Source organism: Oncorhynchus gorbuscha, linkage group LG14, assembly GCF_021184085.1.
Source record: "Oncorhynchus gorbuscha isolate QuinsamMale2020 ecotype Even-year linkage group LG14, OgorEven_v1.0, whole genome shotgun sequence".
NCBI lineage: Eukaryota > Metazoa > Chordata > Actinopteri > Salmoniformes > Salmonidae > Oncorhynchus > Oncorhynchus gorbuscha.
The window spans coordinates 58,213,914-58,239,400 of record NC_060186.1 but is presented as its reverse complement, the minus strand read 5'-3'; the positions used below and the strand labels follow the sequence as shown (position 1 = coordinate 58,239,400).

The window sequence follows — 25,487 nt, the reverse complement described above, 5'->3', positions numbered from 1 at the left end:
TATCATAGGTGGACTCCAATCAGGTTGTAGAAACATCTCAAGGATGATCAATGGAAACAGGACGCACCTGAACTCAATTTCGAGTCTCATAGCAAAGGGTCTGAATACTTATGTAAATAAGGTATTTCCGTTTTATTTTTTATACATTTGCAAAAAAAATATCTATAAACCTGTTTTCACTTTGTCATTGTGGGGTATTGTAGATTGCTGAGGAAAAAGTAGTTTTTTAAAGCCTATTTTAGGGGAAGGCTTTAACGTAACAAATTGTGGGAAAAGACAAGGGGTCTGAATACTTTCCGAAGGCACTGTACATCAATCAAAACATGATGGAGAAAGAAAATTGTCGGTATTCATATCAATATTCTTCTGTATTTCCTTCATCATTTCAGCACGATGTGCCTAGAAAGCTTGTTCGTGTAAATGTTATATAGCTTAACCTGTCAATAGGGTGCGGCAGGTAGCCTAGTGGTTAGAGCGTTGGACTAGTAACTGAAATGGTTGCTAGATCAAATCCCTGAGCTGACAAGATAAAAATCTGCTGTTCTTCCCCTGAACAAGGTAGTTAACCCACTGTTCCTAGGCTGTCATTGAAAATAAGAATTTGTTCTAAACTGACTTGCCTAGTTAAATAAAAATAGCTTTTTTGATTACCTATATATTTGTTTTTAATACTGTTTACTCATAAATCATTCTCATATTAGGTTATATAATAATCAGCCATTTGCACTTTCTACCGGCCCCTCTCCAGCCCTGCTACGGGCCTCTATGAAGACCACCTCACCTTTCTCCCGGACCCCCTCTGTTACAGCCTTTGTGAAGACCACCTCACCTTTCTCCCGGACCCCCTCTGTTACAGCCTTTGTGAAGACCACCTCACCTTTCTCCCGGACCCCCTCTGTTACAGCCTTTGTGAAGACCACCTCACCTTTCTCCCGGACCCCCTCTGTTACAGCCTTTGTGAAGACCATCTCACCTTTCTCCCAGACCTCCACTGCTACAGCCTTTGTGAAAACCACCCCACCTTTCTCCCAGACCTCCTCTGTTACAGCCTTTGTGAATACCACCTCACCTTTCTCCCGGACCCCCTCTGTTACAGCCTTTGTGAAGACCACCTCACCTTTCTCCCAGACCTCCTCTGTTACAGCCTTTGTGAAGACCACCTCACCTTTCTCCCGGACCCCCTCTGTTACAGCCTTTGTGAAGACCACCTCACCTTTCTCCCAGACCTCCTCTGTTACAGCCTTTGTGAAGACCACCTCACCTTTCTCCCAGACCCCCTCTGCTACAGCCTTTGTGAAGACCACCTCACCTTTCTCCCAGACCTCCTCTGTTACAGCCTTTGTGAAGACCACCTCACCTTTCTCCCAGACCTCCTCTGTTACAGCCTTTGTGAAGACCACCTCACCTTTCTCCCAGACCTCCTCTGTTACAGCCTTTGTGAAGACCACCTCACCTTTCTCCCAGACCCCCTCTGCTACAGCCTTTGTGAAAACCACCACTGTCTCTGCTGTCTCTCAGGGCACCGCCAGCTCTAGTAGAGCTTCTGTAAGTGCTCTCTTCTGCTATAGCCTTGAAGAGGAACCTCAGTACATAACACACTGTCATTTCTTAACGAATAGCATTACATCCATTAAAACATGGCAGAAACAAAACTATGTGTCAGTGTTTTGATGAAGATATTGGAATCATATTCATTTATTTTTGTCTCGTTTTGCATTCTGTTGTCTTTTTCATTTTCAGGAGAGCTAATTGGTGTATGGACTATCTGCTCAGGCAGACTGAGAAGGCCATGCAGGACATGGACCCTGACTCGGAGGAGACTGGATGACTTCACCACCACTACTGCCGACATCTCTGCTGCAATCCCCACCCAGGCTGCTCCCACTGCAGTCCAACCTGCTTCCTCCAGTGCCAAGTCTGCTGCCACCAGTACCTGGCCTACTTCCCCCACAGCCCAGTCTGCTGCCACCAGTACCTGGCCTACTTCCCCCACAGCCCAGTCTGCTGCCACCAGTACCTGGCCTACTTCCCCCACAGCCCAGTCTGCTGCCACCAGTACCTGGCCTACATCCCCCACAGCCCAGTCTGCTGCCACCAGTACCTGGCCTACTTCCCCCACAGCCCAGTCTGCTGCCACCACGACCTGGCCTACATCCCCCACAGCCCAGTCTGCTGCCACCAGTACCTGGCCTACTTCCCCCACAGCCCAGTCTGCTGCCACCAGAACCTGGCCTACATCCCCCAGAGCCCAGTCTGCTGCCACCAGTACCTGGCCTACTTCCCCCACAGCCCAGTCTACTGCCAGTCAAGTACACCCATGCAAAAAACTTGATTGGTTTTATCAGTGGCAACGCGTCACTAGTTTCCAGATAGACTCTGCTGTACTCCAGCCCTTTTAATCTTTCTAAAATTAGGGTCTTGATTCAATCAGATTGAGCGTTACCCCGCGGTTGCTCTTGTGTGTCACAAACCACTCCCTTCCTTCCCACTTGGCACACACTGGTTGAATCAACGTTGTGTCCACATCAATTCAATGAAATGACGTTGAACCAATGTGGAATAGACATTGAATTGAGGTCTGTGCCCAATGGGTTATTATTCCTACCAAGTTAGAAGTTCAAAACGATGATTTGGGGGGGATTTAAAACCTGTCAATCTAGGGTCTATAACCTACAACAGAACATCACGCCTTCAAGTGTTTGAACTTGTAACATGGCTGCAGGAACTTCTAATGTCGCTGCATGGGATTTGCCGGATATAAAGTCGGGTAGTTTCATTGCATCCAATGGAAATGTAGGTGATAACATTTTCACAGAAAGAGTGAAATTGCTTTCAATACCTCATGCTAATTTGCATTGCGTAGCAGTGGGGGCAATAAAGCAGAGGCATCCTATTAGAAGAGTTGGAGGCGTGGCTTTCAGTGTGTGAATGTCATTACAGTTAAAGTGTTATGTTTTAATATTATCAAGCTTATACCTATACTCTGCCAGCACTGAATCACAAATGTATTTGTAGAAGTGCATGTGATATGAAAGACCATGGAAAGGTTTCCATTGTCGAGATTGCCACCAATTGGTTACAATAATGTAGCCAGTAAATTTTAACTATTATAAAGAATGTATTTGGTAAATCGTGAAATTAGTTCATGTTATGGAACCAAATTAATATCTTTATTTACAGGAAATGTATCTAATTCCTTGTAACCCAATTAAAGAAATGTGGATAGGTAACTCCAAAGTGAAAAATCTACTTTAATTTGTTTTACTTTTATTTATTAACCGTTATTTAACTAGGCAAGTCAGTTAAGAACAAATTCTTATTGACAATGACGACCTATCAAAAGGTAAAAGGCCTCCTGCGGAGATAAAAAATACAAATACATTTAAAAAATATTTTTTTAAATGGGTTGTATTAACATTAAATATTAGTTGGTATCAATGTTGTTTGTTAGGTTTAACCAAATGGGAAAGCAAGTTGAGTGTTGACATGAAATATAGATTTGTTAATAATAAAATATAACAGTTGGCATTTAATCATAAATTTGGTTTCAACAAATGTAGTTAGGTTTACTCAACAACAACAAATAACTTATTTACTTGTAACCAGTTGAAACATTTTTTGGGGGTACATATCAAAAACTGTGGTGATGATCAGGTGTACTTTGCATACCACTTGTTTGGTTCAACCTGGTCTTGCGCAAGACAGGATGGGGTTGTGTAATGTGTTTAAGCAGAAAGGTGAACACTCCCGCTTTAGTACGTGCTTGGGCAAGGCACGAGCTTGTTTGTACAGTAGAACATTGAATTGTTCTTACTTCGAGCTTCTGGACATTTGAGCACTGGATTGGTAACGTGGGACCCCTTTACATCCTGAATACAGTTTTGGAATGCCTGCTAGGGTAGTGTTTTGAAAGCAAAAACCAACAATATGACTAACAAAGGTGTAGATGCCACTAGAATTCTAGAGAAGGGTCCGGAATACCTTCGGAAACAGATGGAACTGGAGAGCGAAGAGACGGGACGCATGAGCGCAGTGGAGATGCTTGCCGCAAGTAAAAAACAGTATGTCAAAAGTCAACAGGTGTTCAACTCGATACAGGAGCCCGTGGTTAGTTTTGGATCTGCCTCTGTTAGTAGTAACGGATCGTCTAATCGGAGCTCCAACATGAACTGTAGGAACAGTGGGAGGAATTCGCCTGCGGGTACAAGCAGTGTGCAAGGAGGGCCTTCGCCGCCGGAGGACAAAAATGCGGTGCATCGGACGAGCTCCAAAAGAAGAGACTCACTTTTACTGTACCGACAGAAATGTGAACTTGTGAAAGCATCGACGCGTGAAAAAAATAAACTGAATTTGGGGCGCAGGTTGTTGCTCAGCTCACTGGATAAGGCAAGTTTACTACCTGAGGCATCAGGTAAGGAATGTGAGGCAGAGGAAATGTATACCAAATGTACGACACCCGACATACTTGCCAAGGAATGTGATTCAAAGGCTGGCTATTCGAAACCCATACAGCCAGAAACACAATCTCTATCCACAGATGAAGAATGGACGGACATAAAAGTGTCCCCAGGTGTGATGCAGAGACCCACTCACAAAAGACTAGCGGAAGTTCAGAGGAGGACTCGCAAAGGGGTTGGCCGTTCTCACTCTGACATCAGCTCAAGATATTCCAAAAACTTTGCCGACTTTGATGCCTTCTTCAAATACTGCGGACTGAATGGCGAAGTCATAGAGTCCCTGGGCAAAGAGAACTTTTCCGCATGTTCGGATGAACGTGTCAATAAAATCCGAAGCGTCAGCATCTCGACGTCAGATGACGGGTTCACAAGGAATAGTGGCGAGGACAGTAACGAAGGATTACTGGAAGAGGAGATGCATGAAACTGTTCGACAGGGGACATCGGTCATTGAGCGCAATGCCAGGATTATAAAATGGCTGTACAGCTGTAAAAATGCCAAAGAGTCTGGGAAGAAATTACGAGATCTAAACTGACTTTTCTGTATTCAACGCCTACATATAGGCTTATTTAGCAGTGTAGGCCTCTCTATTAGGTTCTGCCTATAGGCTGCCTGTTTTAGGCCTAGTCCTACAACATAACCTTAGCTATTCCTTACCCACTAAAATGTTAAACTGCGTCTGCCTCTGAAATACTACATGACATTCTTGGCCTTCACACAATGTTTTCATGGCTATTGCACAATAGGTTATATGTTTGTGTGTGTGTGTTTGTTTTACTATCCTTGTGCGGAACAGATGTCCTCACAAGGATAGTAAAATACGGACAATTCAGGTAAGTGGAGGAAATGTTGCTTGTTCCCACAAGAAAAAAGGCCATTTTAGACATAGGTGTTTGGGTTACAATTAGGGTTAGGGAAAATATTATTTTGAATGAGAATCAATTGTTTGGTCCCAACAAGGATAGTAAAAACAAACATGTGTGTGTGATTTCACGGATCACTACTTTGCTGATAAAACATGTTTATTGGTTGTGTGTGAATACTTATGTGTTAGTACAAATGTTACAAGTCCAAATAGTCAACCAAGACAATCTGTGAGGTCTATCTTTGGACTAGGTTTTATTATTGCTGTTATTTTTTATAGACAATGACCTGTATTTCTGGTGGAAATAGACCTTTGTACAGTATGTGTTCTTATGTCAATTAAACCGTTAACCTCTTCTGGAGTACAATTTCATGAACAGTTCTATTGGAATGCCAAAGCACATCTAGTTACTGCCACATTGTAGAATCATCAAACAGGTCACTCAATACTGGGGATAAATATCATTGTCTGAGCTCGAGGCAACCGGAACAAAAGTTTCTTGTCTCTAGTCATGAAGCAGCCATGAGAGAGTGCACCTGGTCATTTGAAAATGTATTAGGTTAAAGGTCAATGATGGAATGTAACTGAATATCTCTTCCTTTTTTTTTCTTGCACATTCCGTCACTAGCACTCGTCTCAATTTCCCTCTCTCTCTGTTCTCCTCTCAACCCTACCTTCTTCACTCCCTGTAATTACAGCTCACAGGCAGTAACATGACAGGAAGAAAAGTGAGGGAGAGAGAGAACACAGAATCACACACTCCTGTGTGTATATGGATTATACATTCTTTATACACATGTCCATCTGTTAGCACACACATCCCACTGGGCACAGGCTGGTTGAATCAATGTTGTTTCAATGTCATTTGTCAATGTATTGTGATGTGGAATCCATGTGGAAAATACATTTGATTTGAAAAAAGTCATCAACGTTAACTGTTGTTTTGAGGGTGAAATTTCAACCCCAGAATTATGTCATCATGGTAACCAATTTTTAACATAGACAAACCTTGTATTAAATATGTTGAAGTTGTACATTTGAAACAACGTCAGATCTTCAACGTTATATCCACTATCAAAAAACTAAACAATAGGCTGAGCAGTACCTCCTACTGGAGAATTGAGCTATCTACATCTATCCATTATGTCCCCCCTCCAGGGTTTTAACCAAGCCCTGCCCCACTTATCTTTGATTTGTCACCCACTACTACCAATGTGCTATCGTGAGATTGATTATTGAGAGATCTCTTAATAAGTGGGTGACAGGTAGCCTATCGGTTAAGAACATTGGGCCAGAAACTGAAAGGTTGCTGGTTCCAATACACCAGGTGAAAACTGTCAATGTGCCTGTTAAAGGACTAAAATGTAAATGTAGTGACTAGATTCACTGTAGCTATCAGAGTCATTCTAGAGGGAAGGCTTAACAGAGCAAATGAAGTGTAAGCAGACTTTACAAATCATCCAGTATTTCATCAATGATACTATTTTGGCCTATATACTGTAGCATTTGCAAAGTCATCAACAGCTCTTGTTTTTAAACCCCAGGGTTCAACTAAAAATAGACAATACATATACAGTGCAGTTGGAAAGTATTCAGACCCCTTGACTTTTTCCACATTTTTTTACGTTACAGCCTTATTCTAAAATGGATTCAGTTGGGTTTTTTCCTCATCAATCTACACACATATAGTGACCAAGCAAAAACAGGGTTAGACATTTTAGCAAATTTATTACAAATGAAAAATAACACTTTTACATATCACATTTACCCTTTTCTTTGTACTTTGTTGAAACACCCAAGATCTCTGGCTGGGCCACTCAAGGACATTCAGAGACTTGTCACTCCTGCGTTGTCAAACGGGCTGTCATGTGCCTTTTACTGAGGAGTGGCTTCTGTCAGGCCGCTCCACCATAAAGGCCGGATTGGTAGAGTGCTGCAGAGATGGTTGTCCTTCTCGAAGGTCCTCCCATCTCCACAGAGGAACTCTGGAGCTCTGTCAGAGTGACCATCGGGTTCTTGCTCACCTCATTGACCAAGGCTCTTCTGCCCTGATTGCTCAGTTTGGCCAGGCTGCCAACTCTAGAAAAAGTCTTGGTGGTTCCAAACGTCCTCCATGATGAAGGCCACTGTGTTCTTGGGGACCTTCAATGCTGCAGAAATGTTTTGGTACCCTTCCCCATATCTGTGCATTGACAAAATCCTGTCTCGGAACTCTACAGACAATTCCTTCAACCTCATGGCTTGGTTTTTGCTCTGACATGCACTGTCAACTGTGAGACCTTATATAGAAAGGTGTGTGCCTTTCCAAATCATGTCCAATCAATTGAATTTACCAATCAGGTTGTAGAAACATCTCAAGGATGATCAATGGAAACAGGATGCACCTGAGCTCAATTTCGAGTCTCATAGCAAACAGTCTGAATACTTATGTAAATAAAGTATTTCTGGGGGGGTTTCTTGTAATAAATTTGCTAACATTTCTAAAAACCTGTTTCGTTTTTTAATTATGGTGTATTGTGTGTAGATTGATGAAGATTGAATTTTATTTTATCAATTTTAGAATAAGGCTGTAATGTGGAAAAGATCAAGAGGTTTGAATACTTTCTGAATGCACTGTAAGCCTAGGGTTTTTATGCTTTGATTGATGTCAAATGTAATCCTCATGTTAATAATGAATATGTTGGATTCACATCTCCATTTCAACCAAAAATCTAAGTTAAAGAATAGGACTAAATCAATCAAACTTGATTTAAAATGCAGTTAAAGTTTGATTTGATTTATTCCTATTCTTTAACTTAGATTTTGGTTGAAATGGAGAATCCAATTGATCAAATATTATTTTGTAAACAAACTGGAATTAAAGTCAGACTAAGTCAGTGGCACATAATATACATCTTCTTCTTATGTTGATATTTGGTTGCGTTGACAACCAAACACAATTCAATATCACTTTTGCAATTCAGTAAACAGTTTATTAACTTGTCAAGAATTTATCAAATAATATGTTGGATTAACGGTCTCCAACTAAACCAAAAATAAAAGTTAAAGAATAGAATTAGGCCAGTGGCTCTGATGAAACTATTCAAGCATTAGATACATCGCCTTTAAATGTTGATATTTGGTTGTGTTGTAAACCTAGTGATAACACATTGGGAATTTTAAAAACTTCAGTCTTTTTGAGTGAGTGAATAAAGGTTTTAATCTTATTGATCAACGTCTCAACCACAAATGACACACATTTTCACTTTAAAATAAAGTGGTGTGCCAAGTGGGATGTTATTACACACGTTTATTTGCCAATTGTCCTAATCAGGCGATCATTAACGCCGCCTCCACTCACAAACGTGCTGTTTCCTGTCTGTTGTAGGAAGGTACACACTTTTCAGCCTCACCTATATTATGGGCACACCCATGACTCCTCCAGAGTTCCCTAGAAGGGGCTGACAGCAGCACAGGGACAAGTATCATCCTGCCTCTACACTCCCAAGCATTCAGAGGACTGCAACACTACTGTAAAAACCAATCCCACTTCCCTCCACTGTACCTGCACCCCACCATACCCCTGTCTGTACATTATGCCCTGAATCTTTTCTACCACGCCCAGAAATCTGCTCATTTTATTCTCTGTCCCCAACCTCACTAGACGACCAGTTTTGATAGCCTTTAGCCGTACCCTCATCCTACTCCTCCCCTGTTCCTCGGGTGATGTGGAGGTTAACCCAGGCCCTGCGTGTCCCCAGGTACTCTCATTTGTTGACTTCTGTAACCCGAAAAAGCGTTTGTTTCATGCATGTTAACATCAGAAGCCTCCTCCCTAAGTTTATTTTACTCAATGCTTTATCACACTCCGCCAACCCTGATGTCCTTGCTGTGTCTGAATTCTGGTTTAGGAAGGCCACCAAAAATTTTGACATTTCCATAACTAACTACAACATTTTCCGTCCAAAAGAACTGCCAAAGGGGGAGGAGTTGCAATCTATTCCAGAGATAGCCTGCAAAGTTATGTCATACTATCCAGGTCTATGCCCAAACAGTTCAAGCTTCTAATTTTAAAAATTAATCTCTCCAGAAATAAGTCTCTCACTTTGCCGCCTATTATAGACCCCACTCAACTCCCAGCTGTGCCCTGGACACCATATGTGAATTGATTGCCCCCCATCTATCTTCAGAGTTCGTTCTGTTAGGTGACCTAAACTGTTATATGCTTAACATCCCGGCAGTCCTACAATCTAAGCTAGATGCCCTCAGTCTCACACAAATGATCAAGGAACCCACCAGGTACAACCCTAAATCCGTAAACATGGGCACCCTCATAGATATTATCGTGACCAACTTCAAATACTGTTTTCAATCAGGATCTCAGCGATCACTGCCTCATTGCCTGCATCCGCTATGGGTCCACGGTCAAACAACCACCCCTCATCACTGTCAAACGCTTCCTTAAACACTTCTGCGAACAGGCCTTTCTAATCTACCTGGCCCAGGTATCCTGGAAGGATATTGACCAAATCCCGTCAGACGAGGATGCCTGGTCGTTCTTTAAAAGTAATTTCCTCACCATCTAAAATAAGCATGCCCCTTTCAAAGAATGTAAACTAAGAACAGATCTAGCCCTTGGTTCACTCCAGACCTGACTGTCCTTGACCAGCACAAAAACATCCTGTGGCGAACTGCACTAGCATTGAATAGTCCACTGCGATATGCAACTTTTCAGGGAAGTCAGGAACCAATACACGCACTAGCTTTTTCAAACCAAAATTTGCATCCTGTAGCTCTAACTCCAAAAAGGTTTTGGAACACTGTAAAGTCCATGGAGAATAAGAGGACCTCTTCCCAGCTGCCCACTGCACTGAGGCTAGGTAACACTGTCACCACCAATAAATCCACGATAACCGAGAATTTCAAGAAGCATTTCTCTATGGCTGGCCATGCTTTCCTCCTGGCTAGCCCAACCTCAGCCAACAGCTCCTCACCCCCCGCAGCTACTTGCCCAAGTCTCGCCCGCTTCTCCTTCACCCAAATCCAGATAGCAGATGTTCTGAAAGAGCTGCAAAATCTGGACCCGTACAAATCAGCTGGGCTAGACAATCTGGACCCTCTCTTTCTAAAATTACCTGTTCTGTGAGCGAGCTCACAGAACAGGGCTCCGGGCAGCCGAGCGGAAATGGAGGAAAACTCGCCTCCCTGCGGACCTGGCATCCTTTCACTCCCTCCTCTCTACATTTTCCTCCTCTGTCTCTGCTGCTAAAGCCACTTTCTACCACTCTAAATTCCAAGCATCTGCCTCTAACCCTAGGAAGCTCTTTGCCACCTTCTCCTCCCTCCTGAATCCTCCTCCCCCCCTCCTCCCTCTCTGCAGATGACTTCGTCAACCATTTTGAAAAGAAGGTCGACGACATCCGATCCTCGTTTGCTAAGTCAAACGACACCGCTGGTTCTGCTCACACTGCCCTACCCTGTGCTCTGACCTCTTTCTCCCCTCTCTCTCCAGATGAAATCTTGCGTCTTGTGACGGCCGGCCGCCCAACAACCTGCCCGCTTGACCCCATCCCCTCCTCTCTTCTCCAGACCATTTCCGGAGACCTTCTCCCTTACCTCACCTCGCTCATCAACTCATCCCTGACTGCTGGCTACGTCCCTTCCGTCTTCAAGAGAGCGAGAGTTGCACCCCTTCTGAAAAAACCTACACTCGATCCCTCCGATGTCAACAACTACAGACCAGTATCCCTTCTTTCTTTTCTCTCCAAAACTCTTGAACGTGCCGTCCTTGGCCAGCTCTCCCGCTATCTCTCTCTGAATGACCTTCTTGATCCAAATCAGTCAGGTTTCAAGACCAGTCATTCAACTGAGACTGCTCTTCTCTGTATCACGGAGGCGCTCCGCACTGCTAAAGCTAACTCTCTCTCCTCTGCTCTCATCCTTCTAGACCTATCGGCTGCCTTCGATACTGTGAATCATCAGATCCTCCTCTCCACCCTCTCCGAGTTGGGCATCTCCGGCGCGGCCCACGCTTGGATTGCGTCCTACCTGACAGGTCGCTCCTACCAGGTGGCGTGGCGAGAATCTGTCTCCTCACCACGCGCTCTCACCACTGGTGTCCCCCAGGGCTCTGTTCTAGGCCCTCTCCTATTCTCGCTATACACCAAGTCACTTGGCTCTGTCATAACCTCACATGGTCTCTCCTATCATTGCTATGCAGACGACACACAATTAATCTTCTCATTTCCCCCTTCTGATGACCAGGTGGTGAATCGCATCTCTGCATGTCTGGCAGACATATCAGTGTGGATGACGGATCACCACCTCAAGCTGAACCTCGGCAAGACGGAGCTGCTCTTCCTCCCGGGGAAGGACTGCCCGTTCCATGATCTCGCCATCACGGTTGACAACTCCATTGTGTCCTCCTCCCAGAGCGCTAAGAACCTTGGCGTGATCCTGGACAACACCCTGTCGTTCTCAACTAACATCAAGGCGGTGGCCCTTTCCTGTAGGTTCATGCTCTACAACATCCGCAGAGTACGACCCTGCCTCACACAGGAAGCGGGGCAGGTCCTAATCCAGGCACTTGTCATCTCCCGTCTGGATTACTGCAACTCGCTGTTGGCTGGGCTCCCTGCCTGTGCCATTAAACCCCTACAACTCATCCAGAATGCCGCAGCCCGACTGGTGTTCAACCTTCCCAAGTTCTCTCACGTCACCCCACTCCTCCGCTCTCTCCACTGGCTTCTAGTTGAAGCTCGCATCCGCTACAAGACCATGGTGCTTGCCTACGGAGCTGTGAGGGGAACGGCACCTCAGTACCTCCAGGCTCTGATCAGGCCCTACACCCAAACAAGGGCACTGCGTTCATCCACCTCTGGCCTGCTCGCCTCCCTACCACTGAGGAAGTACAGCTCCCGCTCAGCCCAGTCAAAACTGTTCGCTGCTCTGGCCCCCCAATGGTGGAACAAACTCCCTCACGACGCCAGGACAGCGGAGTCAATCACCACCTTCTGGAGACACCTGAAACCCCACCTCTTTAAGGAATACCTAGGATAGGATAAGTAATCCTTCTCACCCCCCCCTTTAAGATTTAGATGCACTATTGTTAAGTGACTGTTCCACTGGATGCCATAAGGTGAATGCACCAATTTGTAAGTCGCTCTGGATAAGAGCGTCTGCTAAATGACTTAAATGTAATGACTTAAATGTATCCGTCGGCATTGTTGCAACCCCTATTACCAGTCTGTTCAACCTCTCTTTCGTATCGTCCGAGATCCCTAAAAGATTGGAAAACTGCCGCGGTCATCCCCCTCGTCAAAGGGGGTGACACTCTAGACCCAAACTGTTATAGACCTATATCCATCCTGCCCTGCCTTTCTAAAGTCTTCGAAAGCCAAGTTAATAAACAGATCACTGACCATTTCGAATCCCACCGTACCTTCTCCGCTGCTCAATCTGGTTTCTGAGCTGGTCACGGGTGCACCTCAGCCACGCTCAAGGTACTAAACGATATCATAACCGCCTTCGATAAAAGACAGTACTGTGCATCTGTCTTCATCGATCTGGCGAAGGCTTTTGACTCTGTCAATCAACGTATTATTTTCGGCAGACTCAACAGCCTTGGTTTCTCAAATGACTGCCTCGCCTGGTTCACCAACTACTTCTCAGACAGAGTTCAGTGTGGAACACTGCAAAGTGTGGAACACACTCAAACCGGAGGGCCTGTTGTCCGCACCTCTGGTAGTCTCTATATGGTAGCACAGGGTTCAATTCTCGGGCCGACTATTTTCTCTGTATATATCAACGATGTCGCTCTTGCTGCTGGTGATTCCCTGATCCATCTCTACGCAGACGACACCATTCTGTAGACATCTGGCCCTTCTTTGGACACTGTGTTAACTAACCTCCAGACGAGCTTCAATGCCATAAAACACTCCTTCCGTGGCCTCCAACTGCTCTTAAACACGAGTAAAACCAAATGCATGCTTTTCAACTGATCGCTGCCCACACCCGCCCGCCTGATTAGCATCACTACTCTGGACGGTTCTGACATAGAACATGTGGACAACTACAAATACCTAGGTGTCTGGCTAGACTGTAAACTATCCTTCCAGGCTCATATTAGACATCTCCAATCCAAAATGAAATGTAGAATTGGCTTCCTATTTCGCAACAAAGCCTCCTTTACTCATGCTGTCAAACATACCCTCGTAAAACTGACTATCCTACCGATCCTCAACTTTGGCGATGTTATTTACAAAATAGCTTCCAATATTCTACTCAGCAAACGATACAGTCTATCACAGTGCCATCCGTTTTGTCACCAAAGCCCCTTACACCCCCCACCACTGCCACTTGTATGCTCTAGTCGGCTGGCCCTCGCTACATATTTGTCGCCAGACCCACTGGCTCCAGGTCATCTATAAGTCTATGTTAGGTAAAGCTCCGCCTTATCTCACCTCACTGGTCACGATAACAACACCCACCCGTAGTACGCGCTCCAGCAGGTATATATCATTAGTCATCCCCAAAGCCAACACCTGCTTTAGCTGCCTTTCCTTCCAGTTCTCTGCTACCAATGACTGGAACGAATTGCAAAAATCGCTGAAGCTGGAGACTTATATTTCCCTCACTAACTTTAAACATCAGCTATCTGAGCAGCTAACCGATTGCTGCAGCTGTACATAACCCATCTGTAAATAGCCCACCCAATCTACCTACCTCATCCCCATATTGTTTTTATTTACTTTTCTGCTCTTTTGCACACCCGCATTTCTACTTGCACATCATCATCTGCTCATCTATCACTCCAGTGTTAATTTACTAAATTATAATTACTCCTTTACTATGGCCTGTTTATTACCTTACCTCCTCACGTCATTTGCACACACTATATATAGACTATATATAGACTGTACTCTTGTTTATTCCATGTGTAACTCTGTGTTGTTGTTTCTGTCGCACTGCTTTGCTTTATCTTGGCCAGGTCGCAGTTGTAAATGAGAACTTGTTCTCAACTAGCCTACCTGGTTAAATAAAGGTGAAATATATATATATATATATATTAACTCCAGTTTAGAGCAAAGGCAGCACATTGCTACTAGTAGCAGCCTATTTGTGGTTTGATGTACATTTGAAGGCAGCCCCTAGGAGGCAGCATCAGATTGGAACTGGGTCTTGCTCTCCATAACAAACCTAAACAATATATGTGGCCAATGTCTTTCCTACTATTTGAGCTGCTTATCTGCGTGAAGTTAGTTCTCATGATATATCCCATAGTAATATCTGATTAAAGAAAATCTGACTAAAACGAGATCACAAAATAAAAATATATTATGTGAATTGCATCAGGGCATGCTTGCGGTCCAATGTAGAATGTTACTCACTCTGTGGAAGTGCCCTTACAACAAGGTGCCTGCTTGTGATCTGCTTCTCTGTCTATCTCTCTCACACACACACACGCACGCACGCATGCACACACACACACACACACACACACACACACAGATAGGGCCATTCTTTTATGTATTTAAAAAGGCCCGGAGTTTGTGTGTGCATGTGCTGACACCTAAAAAAAAGAGACAATGCTGATGTAGTTCATCAAAATATTTATTGATTTAAATGTGCAGTAGAAGAATAATACACTTTAAGGGGGCACGAAGCCCCCTTAAATCTGCAGGAATGAGTCTTAGACAGCCCCGGACGATGCCATAGGGTGGTACTGTGGTGTCATGTCAGAAGTCAACTCCCACTCGCAATGGGTCCTGGCGCTGTTCATAATGTTAGGACGATGTACGTCATCTAAGCACAATGGCGCAATCTACTGTGGCGTTTTGCTGTCGTCACATTGACACATGTTTTGTCATCATAATCGTTTAATTTACTTGACAAAAAATGTTCACGTCCACAAAAAAGAACACATAATTTAAAGCTAATTAACTATAGCTTCACCAATGGTTACTACTTATTGGCAAATAAAAACATATGAAAAGTATTCAGACCCCTTCCCTTTTTCCAATTTTTGTTACGTTACAGCCTTATTCTAAAATGGACTAAGTAAAACTAATTCTCAACAATTTACACACAATACCCATTCGTGACAAAGCAAAAACAGGTTTTTAGAAATGTTAGCAAATTTATTCAAAATAAAAAACAGAAATACCTTATTTACATAAGTATTAGGACCCTTTGCTATGAGACTCAAAATTGAACTTTTGTACATTTGACAGTGCATGTCATAGCAAAAACCAAGCCATGAGGTCGAAAGAATTGTCCGTAGAGCTCAGAGACAGGATTGTGTCAAGGCACAGATCTGGGGAAGGGTACCAAAAAATGTCAGCAGCATTGAACACAGTGGCCTCCATCATTCTTAATTGGAAGTTTGGTACCACCAAGACTCTCCCTAGAGCTGGCTGCCAAGCCAAACTGAGCAATCGGGGGAGAAGGGACTTGGTCAAGTAGGGGACCAAGAACCCAATGCTCACTCTGTCAGACTTCCAGAGTTCCTCTGTGGAGATGGGAGAACATTTCAGGCCTTTATGGTGGAGTGGCCTGATGGAAGCCACTCCTCAGTAAAAGGCACATGACAGCCTGCTTGGAGTTTATCAAAAGGCACCTAAAGGACTCTCAGACCATGAGAAACAAGATTCTCTGGTCTGATGAAACCAAGATTGAACTCTTTGGCCTGAATGCAAAGCATAACATCTGGACGAAACATTACATTTACATTTAAGTCATTTAGCAGACGCTCTTATCCAGAGCGACTTACAAATTGGTGCATTCACCTTATGACATTCTGGCACCATCATGATGTGGGGAAGTTCTTTCAACGGCAGCGACTGGGAGACTAGTACAGAGAGATCCTTAATGAAAACCTACTCCAGAGCGCTCAGGAATTCAGACTGGGGCGAAGGGTCACTTTCCAACAGGACAACGACCCTAAGCACACAGCAAAGACAACACAGGAGTGGCTTTGGGATAAGTCTCTGAACGTTCTTAAGTGGCTCAGCCAGAGCCTGGACTTGAACCCGATCGAACATCTCTGGAGAGACATGAAAATAGCTGTGCAGCGACGCTCCCCATCTAACCTGTCAGAGCTTGAGAGTATCTGCATAGAAGAATAGGAGAAACTCCCCAAATACAGGTTTTCCAAGCTTGTAGCATTATACTCCTATATCTATCCTACCATGCCTTTCTAAGGTCCTCGAAAGCCAAGTCAACAAACAGATTACCGACCATTTCGAATCTCACCATACCTTCTCTGCTATGCAATCTGGTTTCAGAGCTGGTCATGGGTGCACCTCAGCCACACTCAAGGTCCTAAACGATATCTTAACTGCCATCGATAAGAAACATTACTGTGCAGCCTACCCGCCTGTCCAACATCACTACTCTGGACGGCTCTGACTTAGAATACGTGGACAACTACAAATACTTAGGTGTCTGGTTAGACTGTAAACTCTCCTTCCAGACCCATATCAAACATCTCCAATCCAAAGTTAAATCTAGAATTGGCTTCCTATTTCGCAACAAAGTATCCTTCACTCATGCTGCCAAACATACCCATGTAAAACTGACCATCCTACCAATCCTCGACTTTGGCGATGTCATTTACAAAATAGCCTCCAATACCCTACTCAACAAATTGGATGCAGTCTATCACAGTGCAATCCGTTTTGTCACCAAAGCCCCATATACTACCCACCATTGCGACCTGTACGCTCTCGTTGGCTGGCCCTCGCTTCATACTCGTCGCCAAACCCACTGGCTCCATGTCATCTACAAGACCCTGCTAGGTAAAGTCCCCCCTTATCTCAGCTCGCTGGTCACCATAGCATCTCCCACCTGTAGCACACGCTCCAGCAGGTATATCTCTCTAGTCACCCCCAAAACCAATTCTTTCTTTGGCCGCCTTTCCTTCCAGTTCTCTGCTGCCAATGACTGGAACGAACTACAAAAATCTCTGAAACTGGAAATACTTATCTCCCTCACTAGCTTTAAGCACCAACTGTCAGAGCAGCTCACAGATTACTACACCTGTACATAGCCCACCTATAATTTAGCCCAAACAACTACCTCTTTCCCAACTGTATTTAATTTATTTATTAATTTTTGCTCCTTTGCACCCCATTATTTTTATTTCTACTTTGCACATTCTTCCATTGCAAAACTACCATTCCAGTGTTTTACTTGCTATATTGTATTTACTTTGCCACCATGGCCTATTTTGCCTTTACCTCCCTTCTCACCTCATTTGCTCACATTGTATATAGACTTGTTTATACTGTATTGTTGACTGTATGTTTGTTTTACTCCATGTGTAACTCTGTGTCGTTGTATCTGTCGAACTGCTTTGCTTTATCTTGGCCAGGTCGCAATTGTAAATGAGAACTTGTTCTCAACTTGCCTACCTGGTTAAATAAAGGTGAAATAAATAAAAAATAAATAAATACCCAAGAAGACTCGAGGCTGTAATCGCTGCCAAATGTGCTTCAACAAAGTCCTGAGCAAAGGGTCTGAATACTTATGTAAATGTCGTATTTCCGTTTTTGTTGAAATTGAAATTTGTTAAAAATAAAAAATAAACTGTTTTTGCTTTGTCATTATGGGGTATTGTGTGTAGATTGATGATGAGAAAAACGATTTAATCCATGTTAGAATAAGGCTGTGATGTAACAACATTTTGAAAAAGACAAGGGATCTGAATACTTTCTGAAAGCACTGTAGCTATCAAGCTGTTATTTTCATCCTATAGCTTACATTGACTAGTTGTAATGGTTGGTAGGTTACTCAGAGTTAAAGATGCATTTGAAACAAAAGCCCAATGATGAGTGAGTGACACGAACTGTACCACTTGGCAGTGTTGTGCATGATGCTATTGTTTGGTGATATCTCGCAGGTCCCCCCCATCCCCCCTACCCTCTTATGTCCTGTGTGTCCCGTGCCCGTGTCCCCTTCACAGATGCTGAGCCCACATAATGGGTGACTGTCCTCAGTGGTCACAAGCTGATGCTTCAAAACAACTCAGAACCGCCAAGTTAAAATTTGTGTTTTTTTTCCCCGTAAAGCTTCCAATTGAGTCTGAAACTTTCCAAGTTGGAAAATCAGAGTTTATTGGTTCCTTCAAGACAACTCGTAAACCTGGGACCGCCGAGTTGAAATTTGGGTACGTTGTTTTGCGTAGAACTTCCTATTGGTTGATTCTGATACTTTTCAAGTGGGAAACATGGAGCTCATATTTCTTCAACGATTTTCCAAATTGGATGCCGAGTTCAAGACCACTGGGAACTTGGAACTCTTGCGACATCTGATATATGACTTCGTTCAATGGTGCTTTAAAGACAACAATGAACCTCAGAGTTAAAATTTGCACATGTTTTTTTGCGTAGAGCTTCCTATTGGTTGATTCTTATACCTTCCAAGTGGAGTAGTGTAGTACTGTAGTAGTAGAATAATGTATTTGTTTCTCGCAGTCATAGACTGAATTATACAGCGATTTACAATCATAACACAAATCATAAATCATTTTCAAATAGTAAAATCCTAACTTAGCAAATCACTTTTAAGATAATACAATATTAAAATATGCAACATACACTGAGTGAACAAATCGTTAATAACACCTTCCTAATATTGAGTTGCACACACATGATCCATGTCTCAAGGTTTAAAAATCCTTCTTCAACATATTTCTTCTCCTTCATCTACACTGATTTAAAAAGTGACCATAGCTTTCATCTGGTCAGTCTATGTCTACGACCTGAAGATCACTGACGTCCCGATTTGACCTTGTTTCTTTTCGAGTTCACAGTTGTCGTGAACACAGCAACTGTCTATCCAAGGTCTCTCTCCGCACACAGGTTGCCATTTCGAGACCTTCGACTGTAAGATTCTATCTGCACAAAGCATAGTTCTGAGATATTGAGCATTGATGTTTTCATATCCCAGATCTCAGAATAATTTTTTTGTAAATTATTATTTCATAAGCCAATAAGATCCTCACCTTAAAGGTACCTAAAGTGCAGAGTTCCAAAATCCTAAAACATTTATAAATCAATCTTTTTTTGTTTTGTTTATGTTTAATTGTCACATACACCGGACAATTTTAGTGAAATGTGGGGGTGCAATGGCAGATATAATCGTATAGCTCAGAAATGTCAATCTGGGTTCAGCCATAATCCACTAGGCACACAGTGGTTGAATTAACCTTGTTTCCACGTCATTTCAATTAAATTACGTAGAACCAATTTGGGATTATCTTAATGATCTTTATTCCATTCCTATACATTTGTGTGTATTGTTGTGAAATTGTTAGATATTACTTGTTAGATATTACTGCACTGTTGGAACTAGAAACACAAGCATTTTGCTACACCCACAATAACATGTGCTAAACGTGTATGCGACCAATAAGATTTGATTTGATTTGAATAGATGTTGAGTTGACATCTGTGCCCAATGGGAAGGTTCTATCTGGCACAGAATGCTTAATCATTTAATGGTGAAATAATGAGAATACTATTCCTTCTTTTTAATCACATCATCAAATATATAAATGAATGTTCATCAAAACATTTGTTAAAGCGATAGTTCCCTAAAATGACAAACAGTGGTGTAGGGTGTGTATACGCCATATATACCCACTTCTTTTTCAGGGGCATTGTGTATACTCACTTCTTAATCCCCACGATGTGTATCAAATGAGTGTAGTGGAGGTATACGCATATCAATTAATAAGGCTGATGGAATAGATCCGAACGTTTAGCTTAAAATGTTGATAAACTATAATTTCTTCATATAGTTGCAGCAATGTGCACATGGTGGTAGGCCTACGCATGAATGTTCCAAAATGCAATTTGCGGCACAGCACATGCAAGGGGTTTCATGGACCGATATGAAAACATCAGTTCGAAATTTAGAAAGAGGGTAGATGTAAAGATGTAAAAACTATCCTGCATTGCAGATTGACTAGGATAATGCCAATATGTGCTGGACAATGAAAAAATGTTTAAAAATAAACAATAGAACAGGAGAATGTATACTACAGGTCAAAAGTTTTAGAACACCTACTCCTTCAAATGTTTTTTCTTTATTTTTACTATTTTCTACATTGTAGAATACTAGTGAATACCTTAAAACTATGAAATAACACATATGGAATCAAAGAGTAACCAAAAAGGTGTTTTAAAAAATCTTAATATAGTAGCCATCCTTTTCCTTGATGACGGCTTTGCACACTTGGCATTCTCTCAACCAGCTTCTGCTTTTCCAACAGTCTTGAAGGAGCTCCCACATATGCTGAGCACTTGTTGGCTGCTTTTCCTTCACTCTGCGGTAAGAGTCATCCCAAACCATCTCAATTTGGTTGAGGTTGGTGATTGTGGAGGCCAAGTCATCTGATGCAGCACTCCATCACTTTCATTCTTGGTAAAATAGCCCTTACATTGTCTGGAGGTGTGTTGGGTCATTGTCATGTTGAAAAACAAATGATAGTCCCACTGAGCCCAAACCAGATGGGATGGCTTATCGCTGTAGAATGCTGTGGTAGCCTTGCTGGTTAAGTGTGCCTTGAATTCTAAATCAATCACTGACACTGTCACCAGCAAAGCACCTCCACACCATAACACCTCCTCCTCCATGCTTTATGGTGGGAAATACACATGCAGAGATGATCTGTTCACCCACACCGCGTCTCACACTGGTTCCAACATGGCAGTTGGAACCAAAAACCTCCAATTTGGACACCAGACCAAAGGACAGATTTCCACCGGTCTAATGTCTCCTCTGAACAGTTGATGTTGAGATGTGTCTCTTACTTGAACTCTGTGAAGCATTTATTTAGGCTGCAATTTCTGAGGCTGGTAACTCTAATGAACTTATCCTCTGCAGCAGAGGTAACTCTGGGTTTTCCATTCCTGAGGCAGACCTCATGAGAGCCAGTTTCATCATAGCACTTGATGGTTTTAGCGAGAAACTTTAAAAGTTCTTGAAAATAGTCTTAAAGTAGTGATGGACTGTCATTTATCTTTGCTTATTTAAGCAATTATTGCCATAATATGGACTTGGTCTTTAACCAAATAGGGCTATCTTCTGCATACCACCCCTAGGTTGTCACAACACAACTGATTGGCTCAAACGCAAGAAGGGAAGAAATTCCACAACTGAACTTTTAAGAAGGCACACCTGTTAATTAAAATGCCTTCCAGGTGACTACCTCATGAAGCTGGTTGAGAGAATGCCAAGAGTGTGCAAAACAGTCATCGGATAAGGATGGCTATTTGAAGAATCTCAAATATAAAATATATTTTGATTTGTTTAACACTTTTTCGTTTACTACATGATTCCGTATGTGTTATTTCATTGTTTTGATGTCTTCACTATTACTCTACAATGTAAAAAAAAATGTAAAAAATAAAAAACCTTTGAATGAGAAAAACCTTTGAATGAGTAGGTGTTCTAAAACTTTTGACTGGTAATGCATGAGGAAGTCGTCATAAAAAAATTGCCTCCACATTTCTAGGGTAGGATTTTGTCGATAGGCTACTTTGAAGCAAGGTAAGACATGCCTAATAATATGAAGTTAAACATCCAGGTTTCAAACAATGAAGAAACAGGAAAAATATAGTGATGCTAATGATAGGCCTAACCGTCTTCTGGTAGATGGAAAGGCTTTTTCCCAGAAACCTTCTTAATTAAATGTTGACAAAGTAGCCTACCTGGCAGAACGATATCATGATTATTTGCATCAATCCAGTGGCCATTTGTTTTACGAACTCCATCTCATGTGCTACTGAAATGCTAAACTAACAACAATTAAAGGGTAACTACACTCAAAAAATCGAAATTGATGTCTCCTGATGTATTCAAAGCATTTTTATGGACATCCAATTGTGTTGTTTTCTAATAAAAAAGGTGTGACTTTGAGAGCGTGACAGCCTTATTTATCTATATCAACAGTGTGACTACTATTAGCCTACTGCACAGTACAGCTTGGGTAGGCCTGACCAATATGGCATTTATAGTTTTAGATCATTCAAAGTGTATGTCACTGTTTCTCATAAAATTTTTCACACAGGGCGCCTTTCCTTCAATGAGCAGGTCATTTGGGAAATGTTGGGCAAAATTAGAGTATGCCCACTTCTCCAGGCACCTCTACCATGGATAACTAGAAACATTGCTAAAGCATAGCTCTGGATGAGTAAACTGATATATTTTTCTGGTCTCTAACTCCCAAAGTCATTAAACTGCTTGCTAGTTATCAATAATCACTGCTTGCTAGTTATGTGGTCCTTCTGTAGCTCAGTTGGTAGAGCATGGCGCTTGTAACACCAGGGTAGTGGATTCGGTCCCCGGGACCACCCATACGTAGAATGTATGCACACATGACTGTAAGTCGCTTTGGATAAAAGCATCTGCTAAATGGCATATATTATTATATATTATTAATAACAATGTGGTTTGTAATTTTTATGAAATAACCTTTTCATCGAGGTTCTCATATTAACATAGATTTTAAAAAACAGTCACGGCTGGTTGTGACATAGCCAGACGTTGAACCTCAGGCTGTAGTGACACGGCACAACACTCCACTCAGGAGGCCCAATGTAGACATTTCTGACAGGTTGTAAATAGCTCTCTACGGTATGTAATGACTAACACCGCAAGAGGAACTGATGATGCACTACCTTGTGCATTCTACTGTTACCTTTCAAGAGTAAGTTTAAAGCCCTCTCTTCCGACCCCTGGGCACGCCCCACAGTTTGAGAACCACTGCTCCAAGGCAGTTTTTTTCAAATGTATTACAAATAAAAAACAGCCTAGAGTCTTCTTGTGTATGATGCTACAAGCTTGGCAAACCTGTATTTTGGGAGTTTCTGCCATTTTTCTCTATCCTCTCAAGCTCTGTCAGGTTGGATGGGGTGCATGGCTGCACAGCCATTTTCACATCTCTCCTGAGATGTTCGATCGGGTTCAAGTCCGGGCTCTGGCTGGGCCACTCAAGGACATTCAGAGACTTGTCCCGAAGCCACTCCTACGTTGTCTTGGCTGTGTGCTTAGGGTCGTTGTCCTTTTGGAAGGTGAACCTTCGCCCCCAGTCTGGGGTCCTGAGCACTCTGGAGCAGGTTTTCATCAAGGATATCTCTGTACTTTGCTCTGTTCATCTTTCCCTTAATCCTGACTTGTCTCCCACTCTCTGCTGCTGAAAAACATCTCCACAGCATAATGCTGCCACCACCATGCTTCACCGTAGGGATGGTGTCAGGTTTCCTCTAGACGTGACACTTGGCATTCAGGCCAAAGAGTTCAATCTCGGTTTCATCAGATCAGAGAATCTTGTTTCTCATGGTCTGAGAGTCCTTTAGGTGCATTTTGCAAACTCCAAGCGGGCTGTCATGTGCCTTTTACTGAGGAGTGGTTTCCTTCAGGACACTCTACCATAAAGGCATGATTGGTAGAGTGCTGCAGAGATGGTTGTCCTTCTCGAAGTTTCTCCCATCTCCACAGAGGAACTCTGGAGTTCTCTCAGAGTGACCATCATGTTACATTACATTACATTACATTTAAGTCATTTAGCAGACGCTCTTATCCAGAGCGACTTCTTGGTCACCTCCCTACAAATGCCCTTCAATTGCTCAGTTAGGCCGGGCAGCCAGCTCTAAGAAGAGTGTTGGTGCTTCCAAACTTCATCCATTTAAGAATTATGGAGGCCACTATGTTCTTGGGGACCTTCGATGCTGCAGAATTTCTTTGGTACCCTCCCCAGATCTGTGCCTCGACACAATCCTATCTCGGATCTCTACGGACAATTACTTCAACCTCATGGCTTGGTTTTTGCTCTGACATGCACTGTCACCTGTGGGACCTTATATAAATAGGTGTGCCTTTCCAAATAACGTCCAATCAATTGAATTTTCCACATGTGGAGTCCAGTAAAGTTGTAGAAACATCTCAAGGATGATCAATGGAAACAGGATGCACCTGAGCTCAATTTCGAGTCTCATAGCAAAGGGTCTGAAAACATACAGTACCAGTCAAATGTTTGGACATACCTACCTATTCAAGGGTTTTTCTTTATTTCACTATTTTCTACAATGTATAATAATAGTGAAGACATCAAAACTATGAAATAATACATATGGAATCACGTAGTAACCAAAAACGTGTTACATTTTAGATTCTTCAAAGTAGTCACCCTTTGCCTTGATGACAGCTTTGCACATTCTTGGCATTCTCTCAACCAGCTTCATGAAGAATGCTTTTCCAACAGTCTTGAAGGAATCCTCACATATGTTGAACACTTGTTGGTTGCTTTTCCTTCACTCTGTGGTCCAACTCATACCAAACTATCTCAATTGGGTTGAGGTTGGGTGATTGTGGAGGCCAGGTCATCTGATGGAGCACTCCATCACTCTCCTTGGTCAAATAGCCATTACACAGCCTGGAGGTGTGTTTTGGGTCATTGTCCTGTTTAAAAACAAATGATAGTCCCACTAAGCGCAAACCAGATGGGATGGCGTATCGCTACAGTAGCCATACTGGTTAAGTGTGCCTTGAATTCTAAATCAATCACTGACACTGTCACCAGCAAAAAACCTCCACACCATCACACCTCCTCCTCCATGCTTCACGGTGGGAACCAGACATGCAGAGATCATTCGTTTACCTACTCTGCGTCTCACAAAGACAGCGGTTGGAACCAAAAATCTAACATGGTGGTCCTTCTGTAGCTCAGTTGGTAGAGCATGGCGCTAAGTCGCTCTGGATAAGAGCGTCTGCTAAATGACTTAAATGTAATGTAATGCTTGTAACGCCAGGGTAGTGGGTTCGATCCCCGGGACCACCCATACGTAGAATGTATGCACACATGACTGTAAGTCGCTTTGGATAAAAGCGTCTGCTAAATGGCATATATTATTATTATTAACATTTGGACTCCATTTCCACCGGTCTAATGTCCATTGCTTGTGTTTCTTGACCCAAGCAAGTCTCTTCTCTTCTTATTGGTGTCCTTTAGTAGTGGTTTCTTTGCAGCAATTCATGCAGTCTCCTCTGAACAGTTGATGTTGAGATGCGTCTCTTACTTGAACTCTGTGAAGCATTTATTTGGGCTGCAATTTCTGAGTCTGGTAACTCTAATGAACGTATCCTTTGCAGCAGAGGTAACTCTATGTCTTCCTTTCCTG

General features: G+C 42.8%; 1 protein-coding gene across 1 annotated transcript; it reads left to right on the top strand.

Moving 5' to 3' along the window:
- The first annotated feature begins 3,743 nt into the window (after positions 1–3,743).
- On the top strand, positions 3,744–5,677 carry fam110c (family with sequence similarity 110 member C). Its single transcript, XM_046299347.1, has one exon. It carries the CDS (start codon positions 3,928–3,930, stop codon positions 4,990–4,992), a length of 1,065 nt encoding a protein of 354 aa, XP_046155303.1. The 5' UTR covers positions 3,744–3,927; the 3' UTR covers positions 4,993–5,677.
- Positions 5,678–25,487: the final 19,810 nt, after the last annotated feature.